The sequence below is a fragment of the Glycine soja genome, chromosome 19, assembly GCF_004193775.1.
Source record: "Glycine soja cultivar W05 chromosome 19, ASM419377v2, whole genome shotgun sequence".
NCBI classification, from domain to species: Eukaryota; Viridiplantae; Streptophyta; class Magnoliopsida; order Fabales; family Fabaceae; genus Glycine; species Glycine soja.
The window spans coordinates 50,405,110-50,426,836 of record NC_041020.1 but is presented as its reverse complement, the minus strand read 5'-3'; the positions used below and the strand labels follow the sequence as shown (position 1 = coordinate 50,426,836).

Here is a 21,727-nt window from a genome sequence, read left to right as displayed (position 1 = left end):
TTGCTCAGCGCTGACCCTAAGAACAAAGGCAATCACCCACTTGCCAACGAAATATGCCACCGTGAAATTGTTGCGACAACGATTCTAATTAGTGCCCATTCCATTCTTCAATTGTTATTCCTATTTGTTGATCCAAAGGAAGACATTAGTCAATTATTCAACTTGATCATTCTTTCTTTTACATGACATAATATTCCTTTAGAATTATACTTATATATAGAAAGAGTAATAAAAGTCAATGTAATGATTTACACCTAAAAGGAAAATCAGTGTAACAAAAGTAAAAAAAAAAAAAAAGAAGAAGAAGAAGAAGGAGATTTTATGTAAGATTAAAAAACAGAAGAATATTAGATATAATAAGGAGAAACCTCAAGAAAATTTGTGTAATTTATTTCAAATAATAAGTATTTTCAGTGGGACCTGATCGGGTGGAGAATACCCGACCCATGAGTGTACCTGTACCTGGTAATGGGGTCAAAGAAAGTATCTTAAAAGAATTTTCTTAATTAATTAATAAATAAATGATTAACGTGTTTAGTATTTAATATAATTAATTGACTTAAATTGGTCTCGCCGTATGTCTGGGTGTGTGCTTCGTTTCTGGGATTTTGCTCTGTTTCTTCTGTCTCTGTGGCTGTGTGTGCTTAGCTTTGCCTTTTTTTTCTTCTTTTTCTGCATAAATAAAAAACAGAAGCAGAAGCAACAGCAGCAGCGGAAGAAGAACAAGAAGCAAAATTCAGAATCGCCTATTCACTATCCATTTGGGGGTTAGGTTAAGGTTAGTTTACTTAGCTCGCTCGAATCGAAAAAAAAAAGAAAGGAAGAGAATAAGCGTTGATACACCGCGGAATCTCACAGCATCACACTATCTACAGGGTTTGTGGTTGTAGGTGCACACACCTCTCTCTCTTTTCTTCCACTGTCTCTTTTTCCTTCTAGATTGATTGCTTCTACTACTAATAAAGAGTTTTTGTTTCTAGCATAGCATCGAATAAATTATTATTATTATTATGGAGGACGGGAGTAGGGTTCCGGCGGGGGATGACCCGTCTTACTGGCTGGATGCGTGTGAGGACATATCGTGTGATGATTTCATTGATTTTGATGTCTCTTCCATCGTCGTCTCTGACCAGCCTGACAACCCTTCCAATCAGGACTTCTTCGGTGGCATTGATAAGATTTTGGACAGCATCAAGAACGGTGCTGGTCTCCCTCTCAATCATGCTGCTGCTGAACCACCCAGTAATGTCACTGCAGCAGCATCAGGAGGAGCAGAAGTGTGCTTGCCTTCCAATGCCACTCCGGAGGATTCTTTTGACCATTCTGGTGGCGCTGCTCTGAGTAACGGCTCCAGTAAGCAGTCTAATGGGAACGAAACGGGAGTTTTGGTTGATTATTCTCAGGAAAGGGGGACACCCACTCTGAATGGAGGCCTTGATTTTGATGGTGAAGAAAGGTGCAGCAAAAGGGCTCGGCTTGGTGGCTACAATAATGATCGGCCTTATCATGGTAGAGGGAATTATCAAGGCAAGGAGAGGGAGAGGTGTTTTAGTAATAACAGGAAGAGGCCGCGGGGGGGTAGGGATGAAATTGATAGGAGGGATAAGGATGGTGGTGGAAGGAAAAGAGAACATTGTGGTGCTGTTGGCAGGAGGGATGTTAGAGATAGGGATTGGAGGGATAGAGAAACTAGGGGTTACTGGGAGAGGGATAAGTCTGGTTCCACTGATATGGTCTTTCGCACGGGTGCTTGGGAACCTGATTGTAATCGAGAAGACAAAATGGCGATTGACATGAAACTGGAGAAAAATGGAAACCTTGATAAGAAGTCCGAGGAGGCTAAGGAGAGGGTTCCTGAGGAAAAAGCTAGACAGTATCAGTTGGATGTTCTTGAGCAGGCAAAGAGGAAAAATACTATAGCTTTTCTTGAAACTGGAGCAGGGAAAACCTTAATTGCTGTTCTTCTCATTAAAAGTATACAGGAGAGTTTGCATAAGCAAAATAAGAAAATGCTTGCAGTATTTTTAGTTCCAAAAGTTCCACTTGTTTACCAGGTAATACAGTTTTTTACAATTTATTTATTTATTTTTAAATGCTTTTGCTTGGAGACGATATGAGATTTAAGTAATGCAACGCAATTGGTGCACTGTCCATTCACTGTTGTGGAAGTTCTTGCAGTTCTAATTCCTTGTATAATTACAGTAAGCTGTAGTAATTCTAGTTCTTTGTCTAATTACAGCAAGCCGAAGTAATTCGTGAGCGGACTGGTTATCAAGTAGGCCACTATTGTGGAGAAATGGGGCAGGATTTTTGGGATGCTCGAAGGTGGCAGCGTGAATTTGACACCAAACATGTATGTTTTGAAATTTCTATTGAAGATATGCTGGCCTGTGCCTGCTGTCACTTTGTGTTTTAGTCTATTGATGTGGTATGCTTTTATATATGGTTATTCTGTACAGTATAGCATTTTCTGAATTCAGATTCTCTTTTCTTCTTCATGTTTGTCCATATTTTCCTCACGTATAGAGTTGGCTACTGGTTAAGTGTAACTTTTGTTTCTATTATTATTGAAATAAGTTGTTCATTTATGGCCAATGCACATGTGTTCTTCATATTAAAGGAAAGTCTTGCTTGGATATCAAAATAGCACTTGCAGACTTTTTTGTAGTAATTGGGTCATAGCTAATTGTGTAGATTTTTGGTAGCCTGCAATAGCGCATGTATGGGAAAAATTGTACACATTTGTTCAGGTTTAGAAAATAGAAGTTAGAACCTATGGTCTTAATTGGAGTTGCATGGACTCATCTAAGATGGATCATGGAAATGAAATGCTTTTTTAGTTTCCTTGGATATAATAATTCAGATTTCAAAATGTGGGGGGATGGTGAGTATACTTTTTGATGATATCATCATCATCATCATAGGGAATGATCATACTGGGATTCAACATTTGAAGGAGCATATATTTGGCCACTTTGAAACAAAAGACTTACTTCAATTGAAATACTTTCTAGGAATTAAGTTTGGTTAGTCAAAGTCTTGAATTGCCATATCGCAAGCAAATATCAGAGATTGGTGGGAAAGCTGAACTTTTTTATTGCAACAAGATCAGATATCTCTTTTTCTGTTGGTGTGGTGAACCAGTTCCTTAATTCACCTCATATTGACCATTGGAATGCAGTTGTTAGAATTTTGAGGTTTATCAAAGGATCGCCTTGGGAAGATTACTGTATGAGAACCGGGGACATAAAGATATTGTTTCTTATTTTGATGCAGACTGGACTAGATCTCCTTGTGACAGGAGGTACACCTCAGCATATTGTGTTCTCTCTGGGGGGAACCTCATTTCATGGAAAAGCAAGGAACAAAATATGCAGGAGGAAGTACTAAAGCTGAATACTGAACTATGACTCGTTACATGTGAACTCATATTATTGAAACAACTTATAGAAGAGTTAATTTTGTGATATTGAAAGTTTGAAACTATGAAGTTAATTTGTGAAAATCAGGCAGCTCTTCACGTTGCATCTAACCCAATCTTCCATGAATGAACCAAAAGTATAGAAATTGACTGCCACTTAATCTGTGTGAAGATTGTTTTTTTGAGAAAATTAGCACATCCTTTGTCAACTCAAATGATCTATTAGTTGATTTGTTACCAAAGCTCTTTGGAGACCAAAAGTATCTTATATCTGTAGCCAGTAGAATGCTTTTGATATCTACACTCCAGTTCAAGGAGGTGTTGGAATTATAAGTAACTTAAATTACTAATCTCACTTCCCAATTAGATTTGGTTCAGTGTATCTTGGGAAATTGAGATAGTTTAATCACCCTTTTTATAAACTTTGCTCTGTATTAACTATCTCTGTTTATATATAATTTAATTGAGTATGTATTCAGCACTCAAAAATATTCACTCAAGATCAGTCTTCTCTTATTTTTATCAATTGTATTGTATTATCTATGATCTATGTGAATACTCTGATGCCACTTGGGTTTGGCACCTTCACTGTCTCCATGATACAACTTATTCTAAAACCTAGAAATTTGTAATTATTGGCTATTTTTTTGAAGCTCTTGTACTTTTCTTTTGTATGTGATTGTGAATTTAAAGTTGTATTGGTATTTGTTTCTGCAATTTTTATTCTCATTATTTGTTTTTCCACAAATTCATAAGTTCCCCCTCTTGCCCTATTCATATTGCTACTGTTCTTCCTTGGTCATTTCCAATTACTCAATTGATTTTTCTTGCTGTAGGTTTTAGTCATGACTGCTCAAATTCTTTTGAACATTTTGAGGCATAGCATAATAAAAATGGAAGCAATCAATCTCTTGATTCTGGATGAGTGCCACCATGCTGTGAAAAAACACCCATATTCACTGGTGATGTCTGAGTTCTACCATACAACACCCAAAGAGAACAGGCCATCTGTATTTGGAATGACTGCTTCTCCTGTTAACTTGAAGGGTAGTTATTAACTGAACTTGGGATCCTGTGCTTTCTTACTAATTTTTTCAAGCTATGATTTGTGTTGAAATTACGGGATTTTAAAGAGGTATTGCAATGAATTCATGTGTTCGATGTGTTCATATAGCCTACATTACTAACCCTTTATATAAATCATAATCCTTACTAATTAACGAAACAAATCAGGAAATGGTAAGGAAATTTGGTAACTAATTCTAAGAGATGAGGAGGAAATAGGGAAACTAAGAACAATCTAAAGATATAACAAGATAATTGCCTATATTCTAACAAATTGCTTGGAGTTTGAAACACTTGTTCAACATTTTTTTTATTACATGCGATATTTTCATTGTATTCTTTTCAAGTCAAAGTTGCTTATGCTTATGGGATATTCAGGTGTCTCCAGCCAAGTAGATTGTGCAATAAAAATTCGTAATCTTGAAAGTAAGCTAGATTCTATAGTTTGCACCATTAAAGATCGTAAGGAGCTGGAGAAACATGTACCGATGCCCTCTGAAGTTGTGGTGGAGTATGATAAAGCTGCCAGTTTATGTTATCTACACGAGCAGATAAAGCAGATGGAGGTTGAAGTTGAAGAAGCTGCAAAATGTAGTTCAAGAAGAAGCAAATGGCAGTTTATGGGAGCTAGAGATGCTGGAGCTAAGGAAGAGCTGCGCCAAGTATATGGTGTTTCTGAAAGAACAGAAAGCGATGGAGCTGCAAACCTAATTCAGAAGTTGAGAGCTGTTAATTATGCACTTGGTGAACTGGGACAATGGTGTGCATATAAGGTACATACTATTTCTTGGAGAATGAGAAATCTTGAGTTTCTTAGCCATCTTTATAAATTCTCCTTCTTTTGACAGGTTGCACAATCCTTTTTAGCAGCTTTGCAAAATGATGAAAGGGCCAACTACCAGCTTGATGTCAAGTTTCAGGAAACTTATCTGAGTAAAGTTGTTTCACTTCTGAAATGCCAACTGTCGGAGGGTGCAGTTTCTGACAAAAATGCTGGTATTGATGACTCAGAGAATGGTGCAGTTCAAAGTGGCTCTGAACATGAAGAGATGGAAGAAGGAGAGCTTCCAGACAGTCATGGTGAGCCTGGTTGTAGAATTGAAACTTTGTAATGGCTTGAATTTCACGTGTTGAGTAGTTCATAGTTTAAATTTGTAAATTATCCTAATAACCTGTATTTGTTATTCTTTAATTTGGTAACTTCTTAAGAGTATATAAGAAATTAGACTACTAAGAATTTTAACAAAATATTTTACTTGTGAAAGAGCATTCATAATTCACCATATATCTAATTTATGCATTGCTTTGTAAAGATATTTAAATTTAAATATTAAATTACCAATGATTGAGATGGAATGTAGTTTGATCTTTTATTTAAGCTGACACATTTTTGTTTAGTTGTCTCTGGCGGGGAGCATGTGGATGTTATTATAGGAGCTGCTGTGGCTGATGGCAAGGTGACCCCCAAGGTGCAGGCACTAATCAAAATACTTCTCAAGTATCAGCATACAGAAGATTTCCGTGCAATCATCTTTGTTGAACGTGTTGTGTCTGCATTAGTTCTGCCCAAGGTTATATTGACACATTACTTTTATAGTTCGTTTTGGTTGATTCAGTTGCATAATCAAGATCCTATGGCTCATTGTGTGTCAATAATGGCAGGTCTTTGCAGAGCTTCCATCACTTAGTTTTGTGAAGTGTGCAAGTTTGATTGGTCACAATAACAGTCAGGAAATGCGGACCTACCAAATGCAGGATACAATTGCCAAATTCCGTGATGGGCGGGTAAGATTTATACCTTGCTGGCGTGGCTCAGCTATCAGTTTCAGAGGGGTAGAAATATATTCTCTCAATCTCACTGATGTACACATTTGTAGGTCACATTGTTGGTTGCCACTAGTGTTGCTGAAGAAGGACTTGATATCCGTCAATGCAATGTCGTTATTCGCTTTGACCTTGCAAAGACTGTTCTGGCATACATACAATCCAGGGGACGTGCTAGAAAGCCTGGATCTGATTACATCCTGATGGTTGAGAGGTATATGACTGTGTTAACTGTTGTCAGTTTCTTTTCTGTTGTTATTCAAGTTTATTTTTCTAGAGATTTAGTAAGCCTAAGAAATGGAATCTCTTTGGCAGTGAATTTATTATGTTTGTCCTCTGGGTTTCTCCTTCCTTTCATGACCTGTTGTTATCTTACTTCTGGTTTTCGTATACTTAAGTCATGGCCTGCTTTAATGACATTAGCTCTGTCATTATTAATTGAGTGATGAAAGGTTCACATTTCCCCCTTCAACACTGCAAATAAGAAAATATTTTTATTCTTTCTTGGGTGCTTTTTAAAATTATTATTATTATTGTTCATCCTCCAACAATTGAACTTAAACAAATCTTCATTTTAGTCCTTGAAATTGTTAAGTGTCAGTGCCGTAAGTCCCTGACTTCACAAAACGCTCACTTTAATCATCAACTTTGCAGAATGTCATTTACTTTGGTCATTTATTTATTTATTTTGCAAAACAACAATAATGAAGTAGATAATGGACTAAAATTAATGACTTTTTGCAAAGTCAAGGAATAAGTGAAGATTCTATTTAGTTAGGGACTAAAGTCACAGATACTTACTATTGCAGGGATTAGAATGAGGGTTTACTCATTGATTTTCTTCCTTTTTTTGGTTGATTTTTATTTTTGTTCGTTGGTTTATGTGGATTCTTCCTTTCTCTTTGTGATTCGTTCTCTGTCTCAAATAATTCTTCTTTCATAATTAATTATTATCATTGATACTCTTATTGTCATTTTTTTTACGTTTGACGTGGGAGGTCCATAATGTGGTGTGGGGAAGGGGAAGGTAGGCTAAGGTTGAGGCAAAGTGACCTCAGTAGGATTTGAACATGATATCAAGTAGTCTCCTAAGAAACTTGTTGCCACTTGAGCTAAGGCTCTTGGGCTATTGGATTTACTATACAACATACTTATTTTTTATTTAGTGTCAGTGTGATTAATTGCAAAATTTGTTTTATATTTTTCAATCAATAATGAATTAAGCTGTGGAACTTTCTGCTTTTCCTTCTCTGATAAGCTTACTGAAAAACTGATGTTGTGAATTTTTGTTGGATCTGGCATTAATCAGCATTATGTTCCTAATTTTACCTAACATACATGGTGTTTTATATTTTAGTGGATGCTGAAAAACTGAACTCTTTCCACCCTCTCCCCTCCTTGTGATTGGTCTTGTATATAGGGACAATTTATCACATGAAGCATTCCTAAGGAATGCCAGGAACAGTGAGGAAACTTTGCGCAAAGAAGCAATAGAGAGAACAGACCTTAGTCATCTGAAGGACACTTCAAGGTTGATCTCTGTTGACACCCGGCCTGGAACAGTTTACCAGGTGAAGTCAACTGGGGCAGTTGTGAGCCTAAATTCTGCTGTAGGTCTTATCCACTTCTACTGCTCTCAGCTACCTAGTGACAGGTGATGCATTTTGGCTTGAGATTGGTGGTTGCTTTGCCAGCCTTCTTTTAAGCTTCAAATTATGACTTGGATGTTTTCTATCCTTTGTCCAGATATTCAATTCTTCGCCCTGAATTTATTATGGAGAGGCACGAAAAACCTGGAGGTCCCACAGAATATTCTTGCAAGCTTCAACTACCATGTAATGCACCCTTTGAAAATCTTGAGGGTCCAATATGCAGTTCTATGCGTCTGGCACAACAGGCACGCCATCATTTATTATGAATTTGATTTCTGCTTGTCTTTATCAAGAACAGTTGTTTAATTTTGTTTTTGCAGGCTGTTTGTCTGGCTGCTTGCAAGAAACTGCATGAGATGGGTGCATTCACTGACATGCTATTGCCTGATAAAGGAAGTGGGGGAGAAAAAGAAAAGGATGAACAAACTGATGAAGGAGATCCACTTCCAGGGACTGCTAGACATAGGGAGTTCTACCCTGAAGGTGTGGCTGACATACTGAAGGTTGGTTCTTTCTGCAAGTTATGTGATCTAAGCCATCTTTTTGTGAGGGTTTTGTTATATAGTTGACCAGTACACCATTATCATTATTCATTTGTAAAGAAAGCTTGTGTATAATACCTTTAATCAAATGCAATGATCTTGTAGGCTTTGAAGATGTTTATTAATGAAACAAAGAAGATAAATGATGAACAAGTGCAATCTAAATACTTCTGATTTAGGAAAAGAACAGGGGTATTTCTATAGAAATGAAAATTCACCGAATCTGTATCTGTGCTACAAAAACATGCTTTTTTAGTCTTCAGTGACAGGAATGGTTTTGTTCTTACCTTTCTTTTTTGCCATGCGAATTTGAGTTTGCTGACTTGTCCTCATCATTGCTTAATATATCTGGACTTTCAGGGAGAATGGATCTTATCTGGAAAAGATGCTTGCAACAACTCCAAATTGCTTCATCTTTATATGTATGCTGTGAAGTGTGAAAATCTAGGCCATTCAAAGGATCCGTTCTTGACTCAAGTTTCAAATTTTGCAGTACTTTTTGGCAATGAGCTGGATGCAGAGGTAGTAATACCTATTTGTGCTACTGCTTCTAGTTCATTTAGTGTTATAATCTCATTTGCTCCCTCTGATTGTATTCATTTTATAGGTGTTATCGATGTCAATGGATCTATTTATCGCTCGAACTGTGACTACAAAGTCATCTCTTGTCTTTAGGGGGTTGATAAGTATCACTGAGAGTCAGGTTGACAGATTAATCATTGTCTATACTTGTTTTAAATGTTCATATATTTTAAAAAATATAGTTTCTGGTACCTAGGTAAAGCCTAATTTTTTATGACATGCAGCTGGCATCCCTGAAAAGCTTTCATGTAAGATTAATGAGCATTGTCTTGGATGTGGATGTTGAACCATCTACCACTCCTTGGGATCCTGCAAAGGCATATTTGTTTGTCCCAATGGTTGGCGATAAGTCTGTAGATCCTACGAACCAAATTGACTGGCATCTGGTTGAGACAATAATTGGAGCTGATGCATGGAAGAATCCCCTCCAGAAAGCTCGACCAGATGTTTACCTTGGTACTAATGAGAGAACATTAGGTGGAGACAGAAGGGAATATGGATTTGGGAAATTGCGTCATGGCATGGCTTTTGGGCAAAAATCACATCCTACCTATGGAATCAGAGGAGCTGTGGCCCAATTTGATGTGGTGAAAGCTTCAGGATTGGTTCCTAACAGAGATGCCATGCAAACACAAAAGCACATCAATATGACTACCAATGGAAAATTAATGATGGCGGATACCTGTACTAATGCAGAGGATCTGATTGGGAAAATTGTAACTGCTGCTCATTCAGGGAAGAGGTTTTATGTTGATTCAATACGCTATGACATGTCAGCAGAGAACTCTTTCCCTAGGAAAGAAGGTTATCTTGGTCCTCTGGAGTACAGTTCATATGCTGATTACTACAAGCAAAAGTATGATGCACATTCTCTTTTAAGATTAGTATAGCCTCCTAGTTTTTTCCCATTTGTTTTGAAGGATTTCTTTCCCCATCCAGCCAAGCCTTCCGTATCCACTTTTCTGTACTCTTTTGTTTCCATGTGTCTTGAAATTCTTACCAATAACTTGTTAGCCACGTTGCACCACTAATGTTGTGCAGGAAGAACAGGGGGCTAATCTTAATCTGTGAAGGAATCTTCTGTTGTCACCTCTAAATAGCAAGGACTTTGTTGAAAGTGACAATAACTTCTTGTTCCTTCCAGATTAGAGAAGCTTTTTGTCTCTTCTTGCACAACTGCCGGTGCACATGGCTACTGGTTCTTTTTTATTGCTTTGGTGTAGGTATGGGGTTGATTTGATTTACAGGCAGCAACCTCTTATAAGAGGGCGTGGTGTATCATACTGCAAGAATCTTCTGTCCCCTCGATTTGAGCACAGTGAAGGTTTGTTGTCATGATTCCTATCCTGCAATAATTGTGCTTTGCAAATTTGTAGATTCTTGTTTAATGGGAAATGTCATGTCATTGTAGCTCATGAAGGTGAATCCGAAGAGACACATGACAAAACTTATTATGTTTTTCTTCCTCCTGAGCTATGCCTTGTACACCCATTGCCTGGATCACTTGTCCGTGGTGCCCAGAGGTTGCCTTCAATAATGAGGAGGGTTGAAAGTATGCTACTTGCAGTTCAACTTAAGAATATGATAAATTATCCTGTCCAGGCTTCAAAGGTATCTTCTCTGCTCCAGGTATTTAGCTTTTAGATATAGTTTCTGCAGTTAACCCATGCCTTCTATGTGAACAGATCTTGGAAGCCTTGACTGCCGCCTCTTGCCAGGAGACATTCTGCTATGAAAGGGCAGAGCTTCTTGGAGATGCTTACCTGAAATGGGTTGTTAGTCGATTTCTTTTCCTAAAATATCCACAGAAACATGAAGGTCAACTTACTAGGATGAGACAACAAATGGTCAGTAACATGGTATTATATCAGTATGCATTAAGTAAAGGGCTTCAATCATATATTCAAGCAGATCGTTTTGCTCCATCCAGATGGGCAGCTCCTGGGGTGCTGCCTGTCTTTGATGAGGATACCAAGGATGGGGAGTCATCTTTGTTTGACCAGGAGCGATCCATTTCCAAGATCGAGAGGATGGATTGTCACACGGATGGATATGAGGATGAGATGGAAGATGGTGAGCTTGAGAGTGATTCAAGTTCTTACAGAGTTCTATCCAGTAAGACACTTGCAGATGTTGTGGAAGCACTAATTGGGGTATATTATGTAGAAGGTGGTAAGAATGCTGCCAACCACCTTATGAAATGGATGGGCATTCAAATAGAGTTTGATCCTGATACAATGGATTGTACAAGAAAGCCATTTAATGTTCCAGATAGCATACTTAGGAGTGTTGATTTTGATGCTTTAGAAGGTGCTTTAAATATGAAGTTTAAAGACAGGGGACTGCTGGTAGAATCCATAACTCATGCCTCCAGGCCATCTTCAGGAGTATCCTGTTATCAGCGGTTGGAGTTTGTTGGTGATGCTGTCTTGGATCATCTTATTACCAGGCACTTGTTTTTCACTTACACAAATCTGCCACCGGGACGTCTGACTGACCTTCGGGCTGCTGCTGTAAACAATGAAAATTTTGCGCGTGTTGCAGTTAAACACAACCTTCATGTGCATCTCCGGCATGGATCCAGTGCCCTAGAAAAACAGGTCTTGTTTCTTTCTGATAACTTTTTACTATTACTTGGAGATGAATCATAGGAACTATCCTAATATCCTAATTTTTAACCAATTTGATTTTTTGGGGTCATCCTGATATTGTGCTTTTGGTTGTCTGTAGATTAAAGAATTTGTTAAGGAAGTTCAAGATGAATTGTCAAAGCCAGGTTTTAATTCCTTTGGTCTGGGAGACTGCAAAGCCCCCAAGGTCCTTGGTGACATTCTTGAATCTATTGCAGGTGCCATTTTTCTTGACAGTGGGAGGGATACTACTGTTGTTTGGAAGGTTAGTGTCTAGCTTTTAAGCATAGACCATTTCCTATATTCTTTTACAAAATGGAGGGAAAAAAGAGAAACTGATGGAGAATATTCTCGGTCTCAATTTTGCCAGGTTTTTCAGCCTCTTTTGCATCCTATGGTTACCCCTGAGACTCTGCCAATGCATCCTGTGCGTGAGCTGCAAGAGCGGTGCCAGCAGCAAGCTGAAGGCTTAGAGTATAAAGCAAGTCGTATTGGCAATTTGGCCACTGTTGAAGTATTCATTGATGGGGTGCAAGTAGGGGCTGCTCAAAATCCACAGAAAAAAATGGCGCAGAAATTAGCTGCAAGAAATGCCCTTGCTGCTTTGAAAGAGAAGGAGGTGGGAAAAACTCAGGAAAAGAATGATGACAATGGGAAGAAGAATGGAAACCAAACATTTACTAGGCAAACATTAAATGATATCTGTTTACGAAGAAATTGGCCTATGCCATTTTACAGGTATGAAATTATGAAGTTACACCTATATAGTATTGCAAATGGATGGTCACTTGAGCTAAACTTTACTACTTGTTATTTATTTTTATACTGAAACTTGTAGGTGTGTGAATGAGGGTGGTCCAGCACATGCAAAGAGGTTTACATTTGCAGTGCGTGTCAATACTACTGATAAAGGATGGACAGATGAATGTGTTGGAGAGCCAATGCCAAGTGTCAAGAAGGCCAAAGACTCAGCTGCTGTTCTTCTCTTAGAACTACTGAACAAATTATACTCGTGAAAGATGGAGTGATTGTCATGCACATTCTATATTGCCAAAGTATTTAAACCATTCCTGTGCATCAGGTAATGAACCCAGCATTATCAACTCGTTCAAACCATGTCTCAGTCAATGGTTGAATAAACAAGAAACAAGAGATGTTACAATTTACAAAAATATTAAATATGGATCCAATTATGTGATTCCGCTGAGAAAATCATAAGAGATATAACTTCACTTTTTACCTACTGGCATAGGAACCTGAGACCTTAATTTAATGTTTACGAACACTCACCATGGCCAGTATTTGTGACGGGGGATAGTGGTACATAAAAGTCGCGGACCAGAATTTCAGAGGCCAGCATAAGGTGTCTTGTTGACGCTGCTATTGGAGGTTAGAGTATTCTATTTTGTAGTTTGTATGTATTCTAGAAACAGCTCATGCAAATTATTGAATCACACTACAATCTTCGTTATAACCTTTTCAGAATCATCCGTGTTGCCAACATACTTTGTTAGAAAAAAATAAAATGATAGAAACAAAAAAAATGCAGGACAGATCACGTAAGATATGTGACAGCAAGGGCGCTACAGCAACAGGCAACAATAATTTTGAAGGAAAAAAAAAGGACAGTGAATAACAAACAATCAACCAAACAAAAAGTAAAATTAAATTCAGAAGATGAGTTTAGAGTAGCGTGATTGTGTGCAGTGAAGGAAGAACACCAATGCTCCAAAATGTTTTTTTTTTTAAGGGCAGTAGTATTTTTAAAGAGAGATAGCTTTATCTGTACGTGTTACTTGTGAGCAGCAAGCTAAATGTATATAAGCAAACAAGCCACAACGTGCAGCAACAAATACGTAACGTGCAGCAAGCCAGCGACGTTAAAAAATAAAAACGGAACAATAAAACTAGCTAACGTGCCGAGCCTTATAACGTTTGAGTAGAAACTGACCCAGTAAAAATAAAACCTTCCTATAAAGATAGGGAAAGATGTGGAAAACACAAAAGATAGCGGGAAGTTTTTTAGTTTCACGAAAAACTAATTCTGAAATTATATATATATTTTTAAAAACAACTGATTAAAAAAATTAACTTGTAAATTTTAAATTATAAAATAAATATTTACTATCATACTTCACTTAGTCGGTGCTAGTGTGTTTGCACTTTCACTTTAGAATTTTAGACGTTGACACAAGGATGAAGGTTAGAGTACGAGTTAATATTGATGAAAACACGTTGCCAAATATAGTTAAAACACTTCAATTTCGATGACTATAGTTGATATTAAGCATTACATTAAGCACGGTTAATAAACCAATTATGTGGTATATTATCCGACTAAATACAAAAGGGATGAAGTATAGATACGGTTGATTAAAGTATATTAAAGTAATATTGTAGATTGTGGCTTATTCTGATGGAGATGGTAGAATAGCATTTTTGTCTATCGCCTCAAGGTGTGCAGAATATACTCTGCGTAGAGATCCCTGCACCAAATCCAAATCAAAATCAGAGGTAAGGTATTAAAGTAGCTCAAAAGTGAGTTTACTTACATTGAGTACTGGATGGCATCAATAGCAACGCTTGCAGGTAAAAAATCATTAACTGCCACTTCCTTGTGCTCATTCTTTTTGTCTTAGAATGAATTATGTCAAGAAACAACGCTAGCTCTAGCTCAAATAATGAAGTAGTAAATATATTTAATATATAAAACTAAGAAGAAGGATACAGTCTTCAAAGAAGCGTCGGATCTCGGAGATGCGATGAGGTGCAAGTTCTCTATAGTCAGTAAAGTGCTTATATTCTGGGTCATCAGCACACACTGCAATGATTTTATCATCTTTCTCTCCCTGTGTTGAGCCAAATGTCAATACCACATTATATTTGTATTTGTTATTGTGGGAATGGTTGGTTTCATTGGCTAAGAAAGCAATAAATTAATTCAGTACCCCGTCAATCATGGGCATCAGTCCAATGGCCCTTGCTCGCAGGAAACATCCAGGAAGAACTGGCTCCTATCATAACAATGTAGAAAAAATTCTTAATTAAATAGCCATTGTCTATTCAACAATTTAAAACATTCTACATTTACACAATTTTACACATGTCTATAGAATATTATAAACAGGATTTAATGCTTCTTGTAAAATATATGAATTTGAAAATGGTACTAATTTACCTGCATGAGAACCAAAACATCAATTGGATCATTGTCTTCACACAGTGTGCGAGGGATAAAACCATAGTTATGTGGATAAACAACTGATGAATACAAAACCCGATCAACCTGTGAATTATTCAGAAATCGTAAGCATAAAGATAGATGGGTATAGGAAAAAAATCATCTGGGAAATCTGTTTCAAGCTACAGCAGTAGGGGCTTCCATTACAGTAACCAGGCAATTGGTTTGTACCTTAATCAATCCAGTCTTCTTGTCAAGTTCATACTTGACCTTGCTTCCTTTAGTGATCTCCACAACCTGCAACCATTGAACAAGCAGAAACACCCTTTTACTAGAAAACTAAATGCAAATCAAGAATGGAATTATATAGGTGTGGTGTCATCATGCAATTGCTATATGACGATCGAGAAGTTAAGTTATTGGAGACTGAAGTTACAAAAAAATTCAGTAACACCTAGTACAGTATTGCACTAGTGGAATGGCTGCTTGCAGAACAGACACTCTGTAAAATAAATGCTGAAAATAATATATAGCTTCATCTTTAACGTATTAATAGTAATAGATGGCACAATGAGTCAACAAGTATTCTTACAAAGCAAAAGATGAAAACTTACACAATTGAAAATCTGGGGAGCCTCAGGTCCTGCATATGAAAATTAAGTAATTTTGTAATATGATTTAAATCTTAACTATACTATATGAACAAGCAATAATATCAGCAAAGTTACCAATTTCTAGATCATGCCAAGGATGAGCAGCTAATGATCTCCTTGACAATGATGAAAGAATCCTTTCATTCAAACGGGGAACTGGACGATTTTCTCCAACTTCTTCACCATTGTCACTCATCTTTAAAAATATGGCATAGAAATAGAAAAAAGCAAATATGGAATGAAAAAATGATGCCAAACTTGATGCATGAAAAAACACCAAATATGCTACGAAGTAAAGAAGTGGCTAATATGCAATGCAGATCATAATAAGCTTTGAAACAAACAAAATACGTACGTACCTTGACCGAGAGTAAATAATATTAATGATAGAAAGAGTAAAGGGTTGATAAGAGAGATTCGAGCAAGTGCTACAATTTATTTATTTAATGTAGAGAGTTTAAGGGAAGAGAGACTTGGTCAAATTCATAAGAGCATAGTCCTCGGGTCTTTTCAGGAAACATGTTAGCGTAACCACTCCACATGTTTTGTGGAAATTTCAAAGTTCGTTATCTGTTTTTCTTTGTGGTATTAACCTCTAGACATTCCGAAAAGCAAGTTAAGCAAATTAAAGTTTGAGGTTTTTATTAGAACTTCTTGTTCCCGGTATATTCTTTTCTAATTTGGTATCCTCTTTTAGTTTTGGTTACATATTGTAAAAATGATATATTCCTTGGTTAATTAACTTCTAGAGCAACGTAAAGAGTATGGTCAAATTCACACGTACTAGTAAAGTTTCGCTTATTTATTAGATTAAAACAACAGATAATAAATAAAAGAGGGATTTGAGTTGGCAATGGTATTGAAAGAAAAATACAATTAAAGAAAATTTATAATTAAAATAAGAATGGGCTGGAATTCAAGGATTAAAATGCTCTAGCCCAAGTATAATCTTCTCTTTATTTTTCCAGGTTGATCAAAGACACACTTTCCCTTTTTTTGGTTCCAAGTTAACATTCTCTTTTTCTATTTTAAAAATAATGAATGAAAAACAATTAAATAAACAGAAAAATATAAAAATGATATATGCTATGCTTTTTAAGTAACATTTTAAAATGAAATTATTTAATTAAACCATTTAATCATCCAATAAATCAGAGCTGCAGTGCCCATCTTGTATATGCAATAAATTAAACATTCACAATTTTCGCGAAGATTTTCATCAACTATATATATACCCATAAAAAAACCTCTGTATTGAAAATGATTCCCACACATTAACAATAGCAGTTGATTAAATTTATTAAGAAGTAGCTACCAAATACACTTGCTTTGTACCTTAGTGAAGTATGTCAGAACCAGAATATTGGATGCATTCCCCAATGTACAGTGGCTGGGGACTTATAGTGCACACATACAATTGTGGTTGTTTATCATCTTTTGAAGGGACTGACAAACTAAACTGACTGGGACATAAAGATTCAAGGGACACTCATAGAATCAGGAGACATTGATATCATCTGAAGAAGGCTTGAATTTGAGAATGTCTCCTCCAGTGCAGGTCCTTTCATAATTCCTCCATCAAGACTTTCTTTAGTCATGTGTACTAACTCCCTCACAACATCTATCATTCCTAGCCTTCCATCTACCCCAAATAACAGGCACCTTGTAGCTAGATCTGCAATTATTTGCATTTGCTCTTGGCGGTAATGTGGTTGCTCATCATAGCAAAGAAATGGGTCCAAAATTTCTTCAAATTTTCCAGCCCTTACATGCTGTAAAGCCAAAGTTGGTGAATCCAACTGATTTGAGCCTGAGATAATCTCAAGAAGCAACACACCCATATCGTAAACATCATTTTTGCAGATGTCAAATGCTTCATAGTTCTTGTGTAAGTGAGAACCATAGTAAAAATTGGAGTTGATCAGACCAAATCCTGCAATCTTGACAGAATAGTCATCATCTAGGAAGATGCAGGCAGATTTAAGGTTATGGTGAAGTATGGGAGGATTGTTCTCGTAGTGTAAGAATGCAAGAACACTAGCTGTTTCTGCAGCAATAGTCAATCTCCTATACCAATCTAAACGAAGTTGTTGTCCTTTGCTTTGATGTAAATGTTCCTCCAAGGTACCATTGGAAGGATACTCATAAACTACTAGAGTGTTGCCAGATTCAATACAGCATCCAAGAATGCGAGCCATGTTTCTATGCACAATAGAAGATAGAACCTCGATTTGTGACAGGACTTGTATCAAGTCATTCTTCTGGCACTGTAACTTGTGGACAGCTATGTGAGATTCATCCCCTAAAACTCCAGCGAAAATTGTCCCATTATTGTCATGCATTAGTTTCTGACCCTCTTCAAAACCTTTAGTGGCTTCCTCTAGCTCATGGAAGCTGAATAATCGAGTTTTACAAGCTTTGGGGATTGTAATGTTTTGATAGTAAGCCTGCTCTGTGTAAAACATCCCTGGTTTTGTTGGCCTTTTAAGAAGATAAAATAGTGCAACCAGGGAAGCAACAATGAGAACTGGGCCAATGATTCCTGTCAAAATGGATATGTTGGTGATGGTTTTGAGTTAAGGATGCCATTAGATTAACACAATAAATGTAAGTAACTAAGTATAACTGAACATGACCACCATATTATATAGATGAAGGAAAATGATGAAGAAATGAAAATAAATCTGGTAGTCATGAATCCTTATTGTGACTTTTGCATAACTTGTGAATGTGTCCTTCAGGTTGGTGACGTTGTAATTTGTGATTTGGCGCACTCAAGACTTCAGGAAAATAAAATTACTAGAATTTTACAATGCTCTACTACTTACCGGCGATCATAACAAATTTCCTCTGATCATGCCTTTTGATGTAGCAGTCACTTCCATATGCTTCCTTTCCATCCTTTATGCAGGCTGCCAGGAATACAACAACCAGAAGAAAATGTCAAACGTGAATGGAGAACGTTAAAAAGTCACACGGTTTATAAGCTCAGGACCCAGAAATTCATTTATATGCTTATTCATATTATCTTAATAGACATGTGAGAAACCATAAGACTGTTATTTTTAGTTCTACAACCTGCTTGCTGGTGTCCAGAAAGAAATGGTTTTCTATGAGAAAAAAGGCCAGCCAATCTAGTGATGATAATGTACAAAAATGAGAAGCAGAAGCTCGAATTTTTCAAGAAAAATATTTGAGCAAGGGGTTTAGGTTGCACAAAGAATTACTATATCAGAGTGTTACTCACATGCATCACAGTTTCTTTCAAAAAATATAAACAACATAATTGTAAATATAAGATGTCAACAAAACAAATACTTCTTTTTATATGATGAAAAGTACTGACCCTGCAAACATCCAGTTCCATTAGCAAAACCATCACCAACATATCCATTTTGGCAGACACATCTGACGCCTCCTTGAACTGCTGTAGAATTGGCAATGTTAGCATTCGTAGCACAAACTTCAGAAGAGGAGTTCCTGGGAAGTGCCCATTCCAACTTGACGCCTCGTTTTCCCCAAGTGGAGCCTCTCAGAACAGCCCAACTAGAAACCCCTCTGCATCCAAACTGAGAAAACACCGAAAAGCCATCTCCAACATGCCATATGGTATGGTCAGAGAGTGGATAGCAGCAGGCAAGGGAGCCTCCACCCTTTCCATCACAACCAGGCAAGTCAATGGTTTCACAATCTGCTTTGCACAGAGAAGAATCCTCACAGTCATAGAGCCCAATAACATTATCAACCGACAAGCCAAAGTAGTCCTTCCCTGCAAAATTTCTGCCAAAAGAGTTCAAGTCATAGTACTGTCTACAGGATGATGAGCCTGGAAAGTCGACCAGCACACCATCTGGGAAGAATTCCAAGACTGTGTAGCTCACTGGGCCAATTCTGAGTAAAAGGGCAGAGGAATTTGAGCACGAGAGATGGAAGGCGCTGGAAATTGAGTCACATGAAGTGTTGACATGGAAAGGAAAGGGAACATGGAGGTCCCCGCATGTTACATTATTGCAGGAGTTTGGAAGGAAAGGGGATTGATGGTGTTGGAGGGAACAAGAAAAAGGGAAGCACAGAAGAAGAAGAAGAAAAGAGAGGAGGACAATGATAGGTGACATTGTATTGTATCTAAGGAAGAAGAGGGAGTGAGTCAAGTGAAGTAGTAATAAATAGACCAAAATGGAGTAGTATATAACCATAGTTGTGATTTGTCAGGGAGGCATAGAAGTTGGAGACGATTATTGGTCTGAGGAATGGGGTACATTTCGTATGGGAGGCTGTGCTGAGCGAGCGTGGCCAAGCTTGTTGAATTGCACAATTACGTCCCATAACTTGCATGGGAATCCAGATTTCCACCTCTAACTCAGGATACATACTTCATTTTAAATACTCGGAAGTAAAAAGTTTCTATAAAAAAATTTGTTAACATCCCACCTTTATCATAATTTCCATTGAAAGTTTACTACTAAAACTTTATCCAATATTCATAAGATACCAATTTAGAAAAGTTAGAAATTAAAACACTAAATATAAACATATTTCTAAGCTGAAATTGGAATAATAATTTACCGTCCGTGTGAAAGATAGTTTAAGGATTAGGGAATGTCAGATCTGTGAACAATGTATGGAATTTGGATGCGTAGCTTAGAAAAAGAAAAAGAGAAAGTAATTAATGTTAGGGACCTATGCCCAGTCTGTCGCCGGTAGAAGCGCACGATGCCAGGACTCAGGAGCCAGGTAAAGCCCAAATAACCCCCAACGTCTTTGGGACCACTTCATTTATCTTTTACTTTTTTTAATTAAAAAGTTTGTTTAACTATTTTTTTAATAATTTCTAATATTTTTTAGACGTTATTTAAAATAATACATTTTTTAAAACATTAATTTTTTATTTTTTATTATCTTTATCTTTTCTATTTAAAGTAAAATTTTATTATTTTTATCCTTTATATGATTTTATATTTTATAGTTACTTGAACAAATAATTTTAACACACTTATGATTTAATAAAATAAATTACTAGTTTTAACTATCAGTTTACTTTTATCTAATTTTTTCACGTAATTTTGTCAAAGAGAATCCTAACAAAACCTAATCAAGTAGTGTTCCATACCATGTTATTGTTATTGGCCTAGGCAGTACGTAAACAAATGAACACAAAAAGTGTTGTCAACCAGAACCAGGACTGCTGTTCAGGTCAGCCATTGTATTTAACCGCATTCTAATTTGGCCACATACAATAAGTATTAGCGAATTAAATCAGCATATCTAATTGCCAACCCTGTAATTATGTTTGTACCTCTAATTGTCAACATATAATTATGTTCTTTTGTTTTTTCCACCCTTGTGACCAGCACAATTCTTTTATATAGAGCCAAAAGAGTAGTGATTAGGGTTCACCTTTATGAGTTAGGTGAGAAGCAAGCGATTTCTTTCTTTTAGATGTGTAAGTTGAAAATGCTCCATTCTATGGCAGTATATTCACCTCAACAAAGTACAAATTATTATATATAATCATATATAATAAAATATTATTTTATAAGATTTATATAATCTTTTGCTGCCAATAAAATAGAGCATTTTTTTATTTTAATTCTTTAAAAAAATTATCTTTTAAACATTTAAAATTCTTTTTTTTGTCATTACCATAAATTAAAGCATTAATTGATGATGAATAATGACAATAATAACATAGTTGTGAAATTCGGTTTGACTAGACCAATCGGGACCCGATGACCTAACTAGATCAATTTTACTATTGGATCGGTCATGCAATTGACTTAGGATGGCTTGGTCAATTAGGTATCGGATCCCGATTGGATTGGTCCGACCTGACCGGTTTTACAAAAAAAATAAAAATAGACCACCTTTACGACATTGTTTTGATATCTCATTATCATTAATTGTTATTTTAGATTTTGAAGTATATATGAACTTTTCTTACTCAAATAATATTAGTTACATACTTAGATACAATAGGTACATATATAATTTTGAACTTTTAATGTATATCGGATCATACCATACCAATTACTAATCTACCGGTTGAACCATTAACTCATTGACCCATTACCTCTCCATCGGGTCCATTGAATCCAATGGAGACGTTGGATGATAATTGATGTGCAGAAGTAGATTATGTAATTAAAACATATAAGAAGTAGCAATGTCCTCCCATTT

The 21,727-nt window shown here is 36.6% G+C and overlaps 3 protein-coding genes across 3 annotated transcripts; 1 reads left to right on the top strand and 2 right to left on the bottom strand.

Annotated features, from left to right (window-relative positions):
- The first annotated feature begins 579 nt into the window (after positions 1–579).
- LOC114400076 (endoribonuclease Dicer homolog 1-like) lies at positions 580–13,204 on the top strand. Its single transcript, XM_028362343.1, has 21 exons — positions 580–890; positions 981–2,054; positions 2,240–2,353; positions 4,258–4,468; positions 4,865–5,259; positions 5,335–5,566; positions 5,885–6,057; positions 6,149–6,271; positions 6,364–6,524; positions 7,731–7,964; positions 8,057–8,207; positions 8,283–8,465; positions 8,865–9,026; positions 9,112–9,207; positions 9,311–9,942; positions 10,310–10,410; positions 10,498–10,697; positions 10,772–11,686; positions 11,817–11,981; positions 12,087–12,454; positions 12,555–13,204. Exons 2-21 carry the CDS (start codon positions 1,011–1,013, stop codon positions 12,730–12,732), a joined length of 5,838 nt encoding a protein of 1,945 aa, XP_028218144.1. The 5' UTR covers positions 580–890; positions 981–1,010; the 3' UTR covers positions 12,733–13,204.
- Positions 13,205–13,964: 760 nt separating this feature from the next.
- On the bottom strand, positions 13,965–16,051 carry LOC114400077 (soluble inorganic pyrophosphatase 1-like). The gene is made up of 9 exons (XM_028362344.1): positions 15,910–16,051; positions 15,626–15,746; positions 15,512–15,540; positions 15,129–15,194; positions 14,895–15,002; positions 14,665–14,730; positions 14,445–14,565; positions 14,269–14,350; positions 13,965–14,202 (listed from the first exon to the last, which is right to left on the bottom strand). Exons 2-9 carry the CDS (start codon positions 15,744–15,746, stop codon positions 14,160–14,162), a joined length of 636 nt encoding a protein of 211 aa, XP_028218145.1. The 5' UTR covers positions 15,910–16,051; the 3' UTR covers positions 13,965–14,159.
- A 773-nt stretch (positions 16,052–16,824) lies between these two features.
- Positions 16,825–20,236, bottom strand: LOC114399613 (probably inactive receptor-like protein kinase At2g46850). Its single transcript, XM_028361818.1, has 3 exons — positions 18,897–20,236; positions 18,379–18,462; positions 16,825–18,092 (listed from the first exon to the last, which is right to left on the bottom strand). The coding sequence occupies exons 1-3, from the start codon at positions 19,744–19,746 to the stop codon at positions 17,029–17,031; spliced, it is 1,998 nt and encodes a 665-aa protein (XP_028217619.1). The 5' UTR covers positions 19,747–20,236; the 3' UTR covers positions 16,825–17,028.
- Between the last annotated feature and the right edge of the window lie 1,491 nt (positions 20,237–21,727).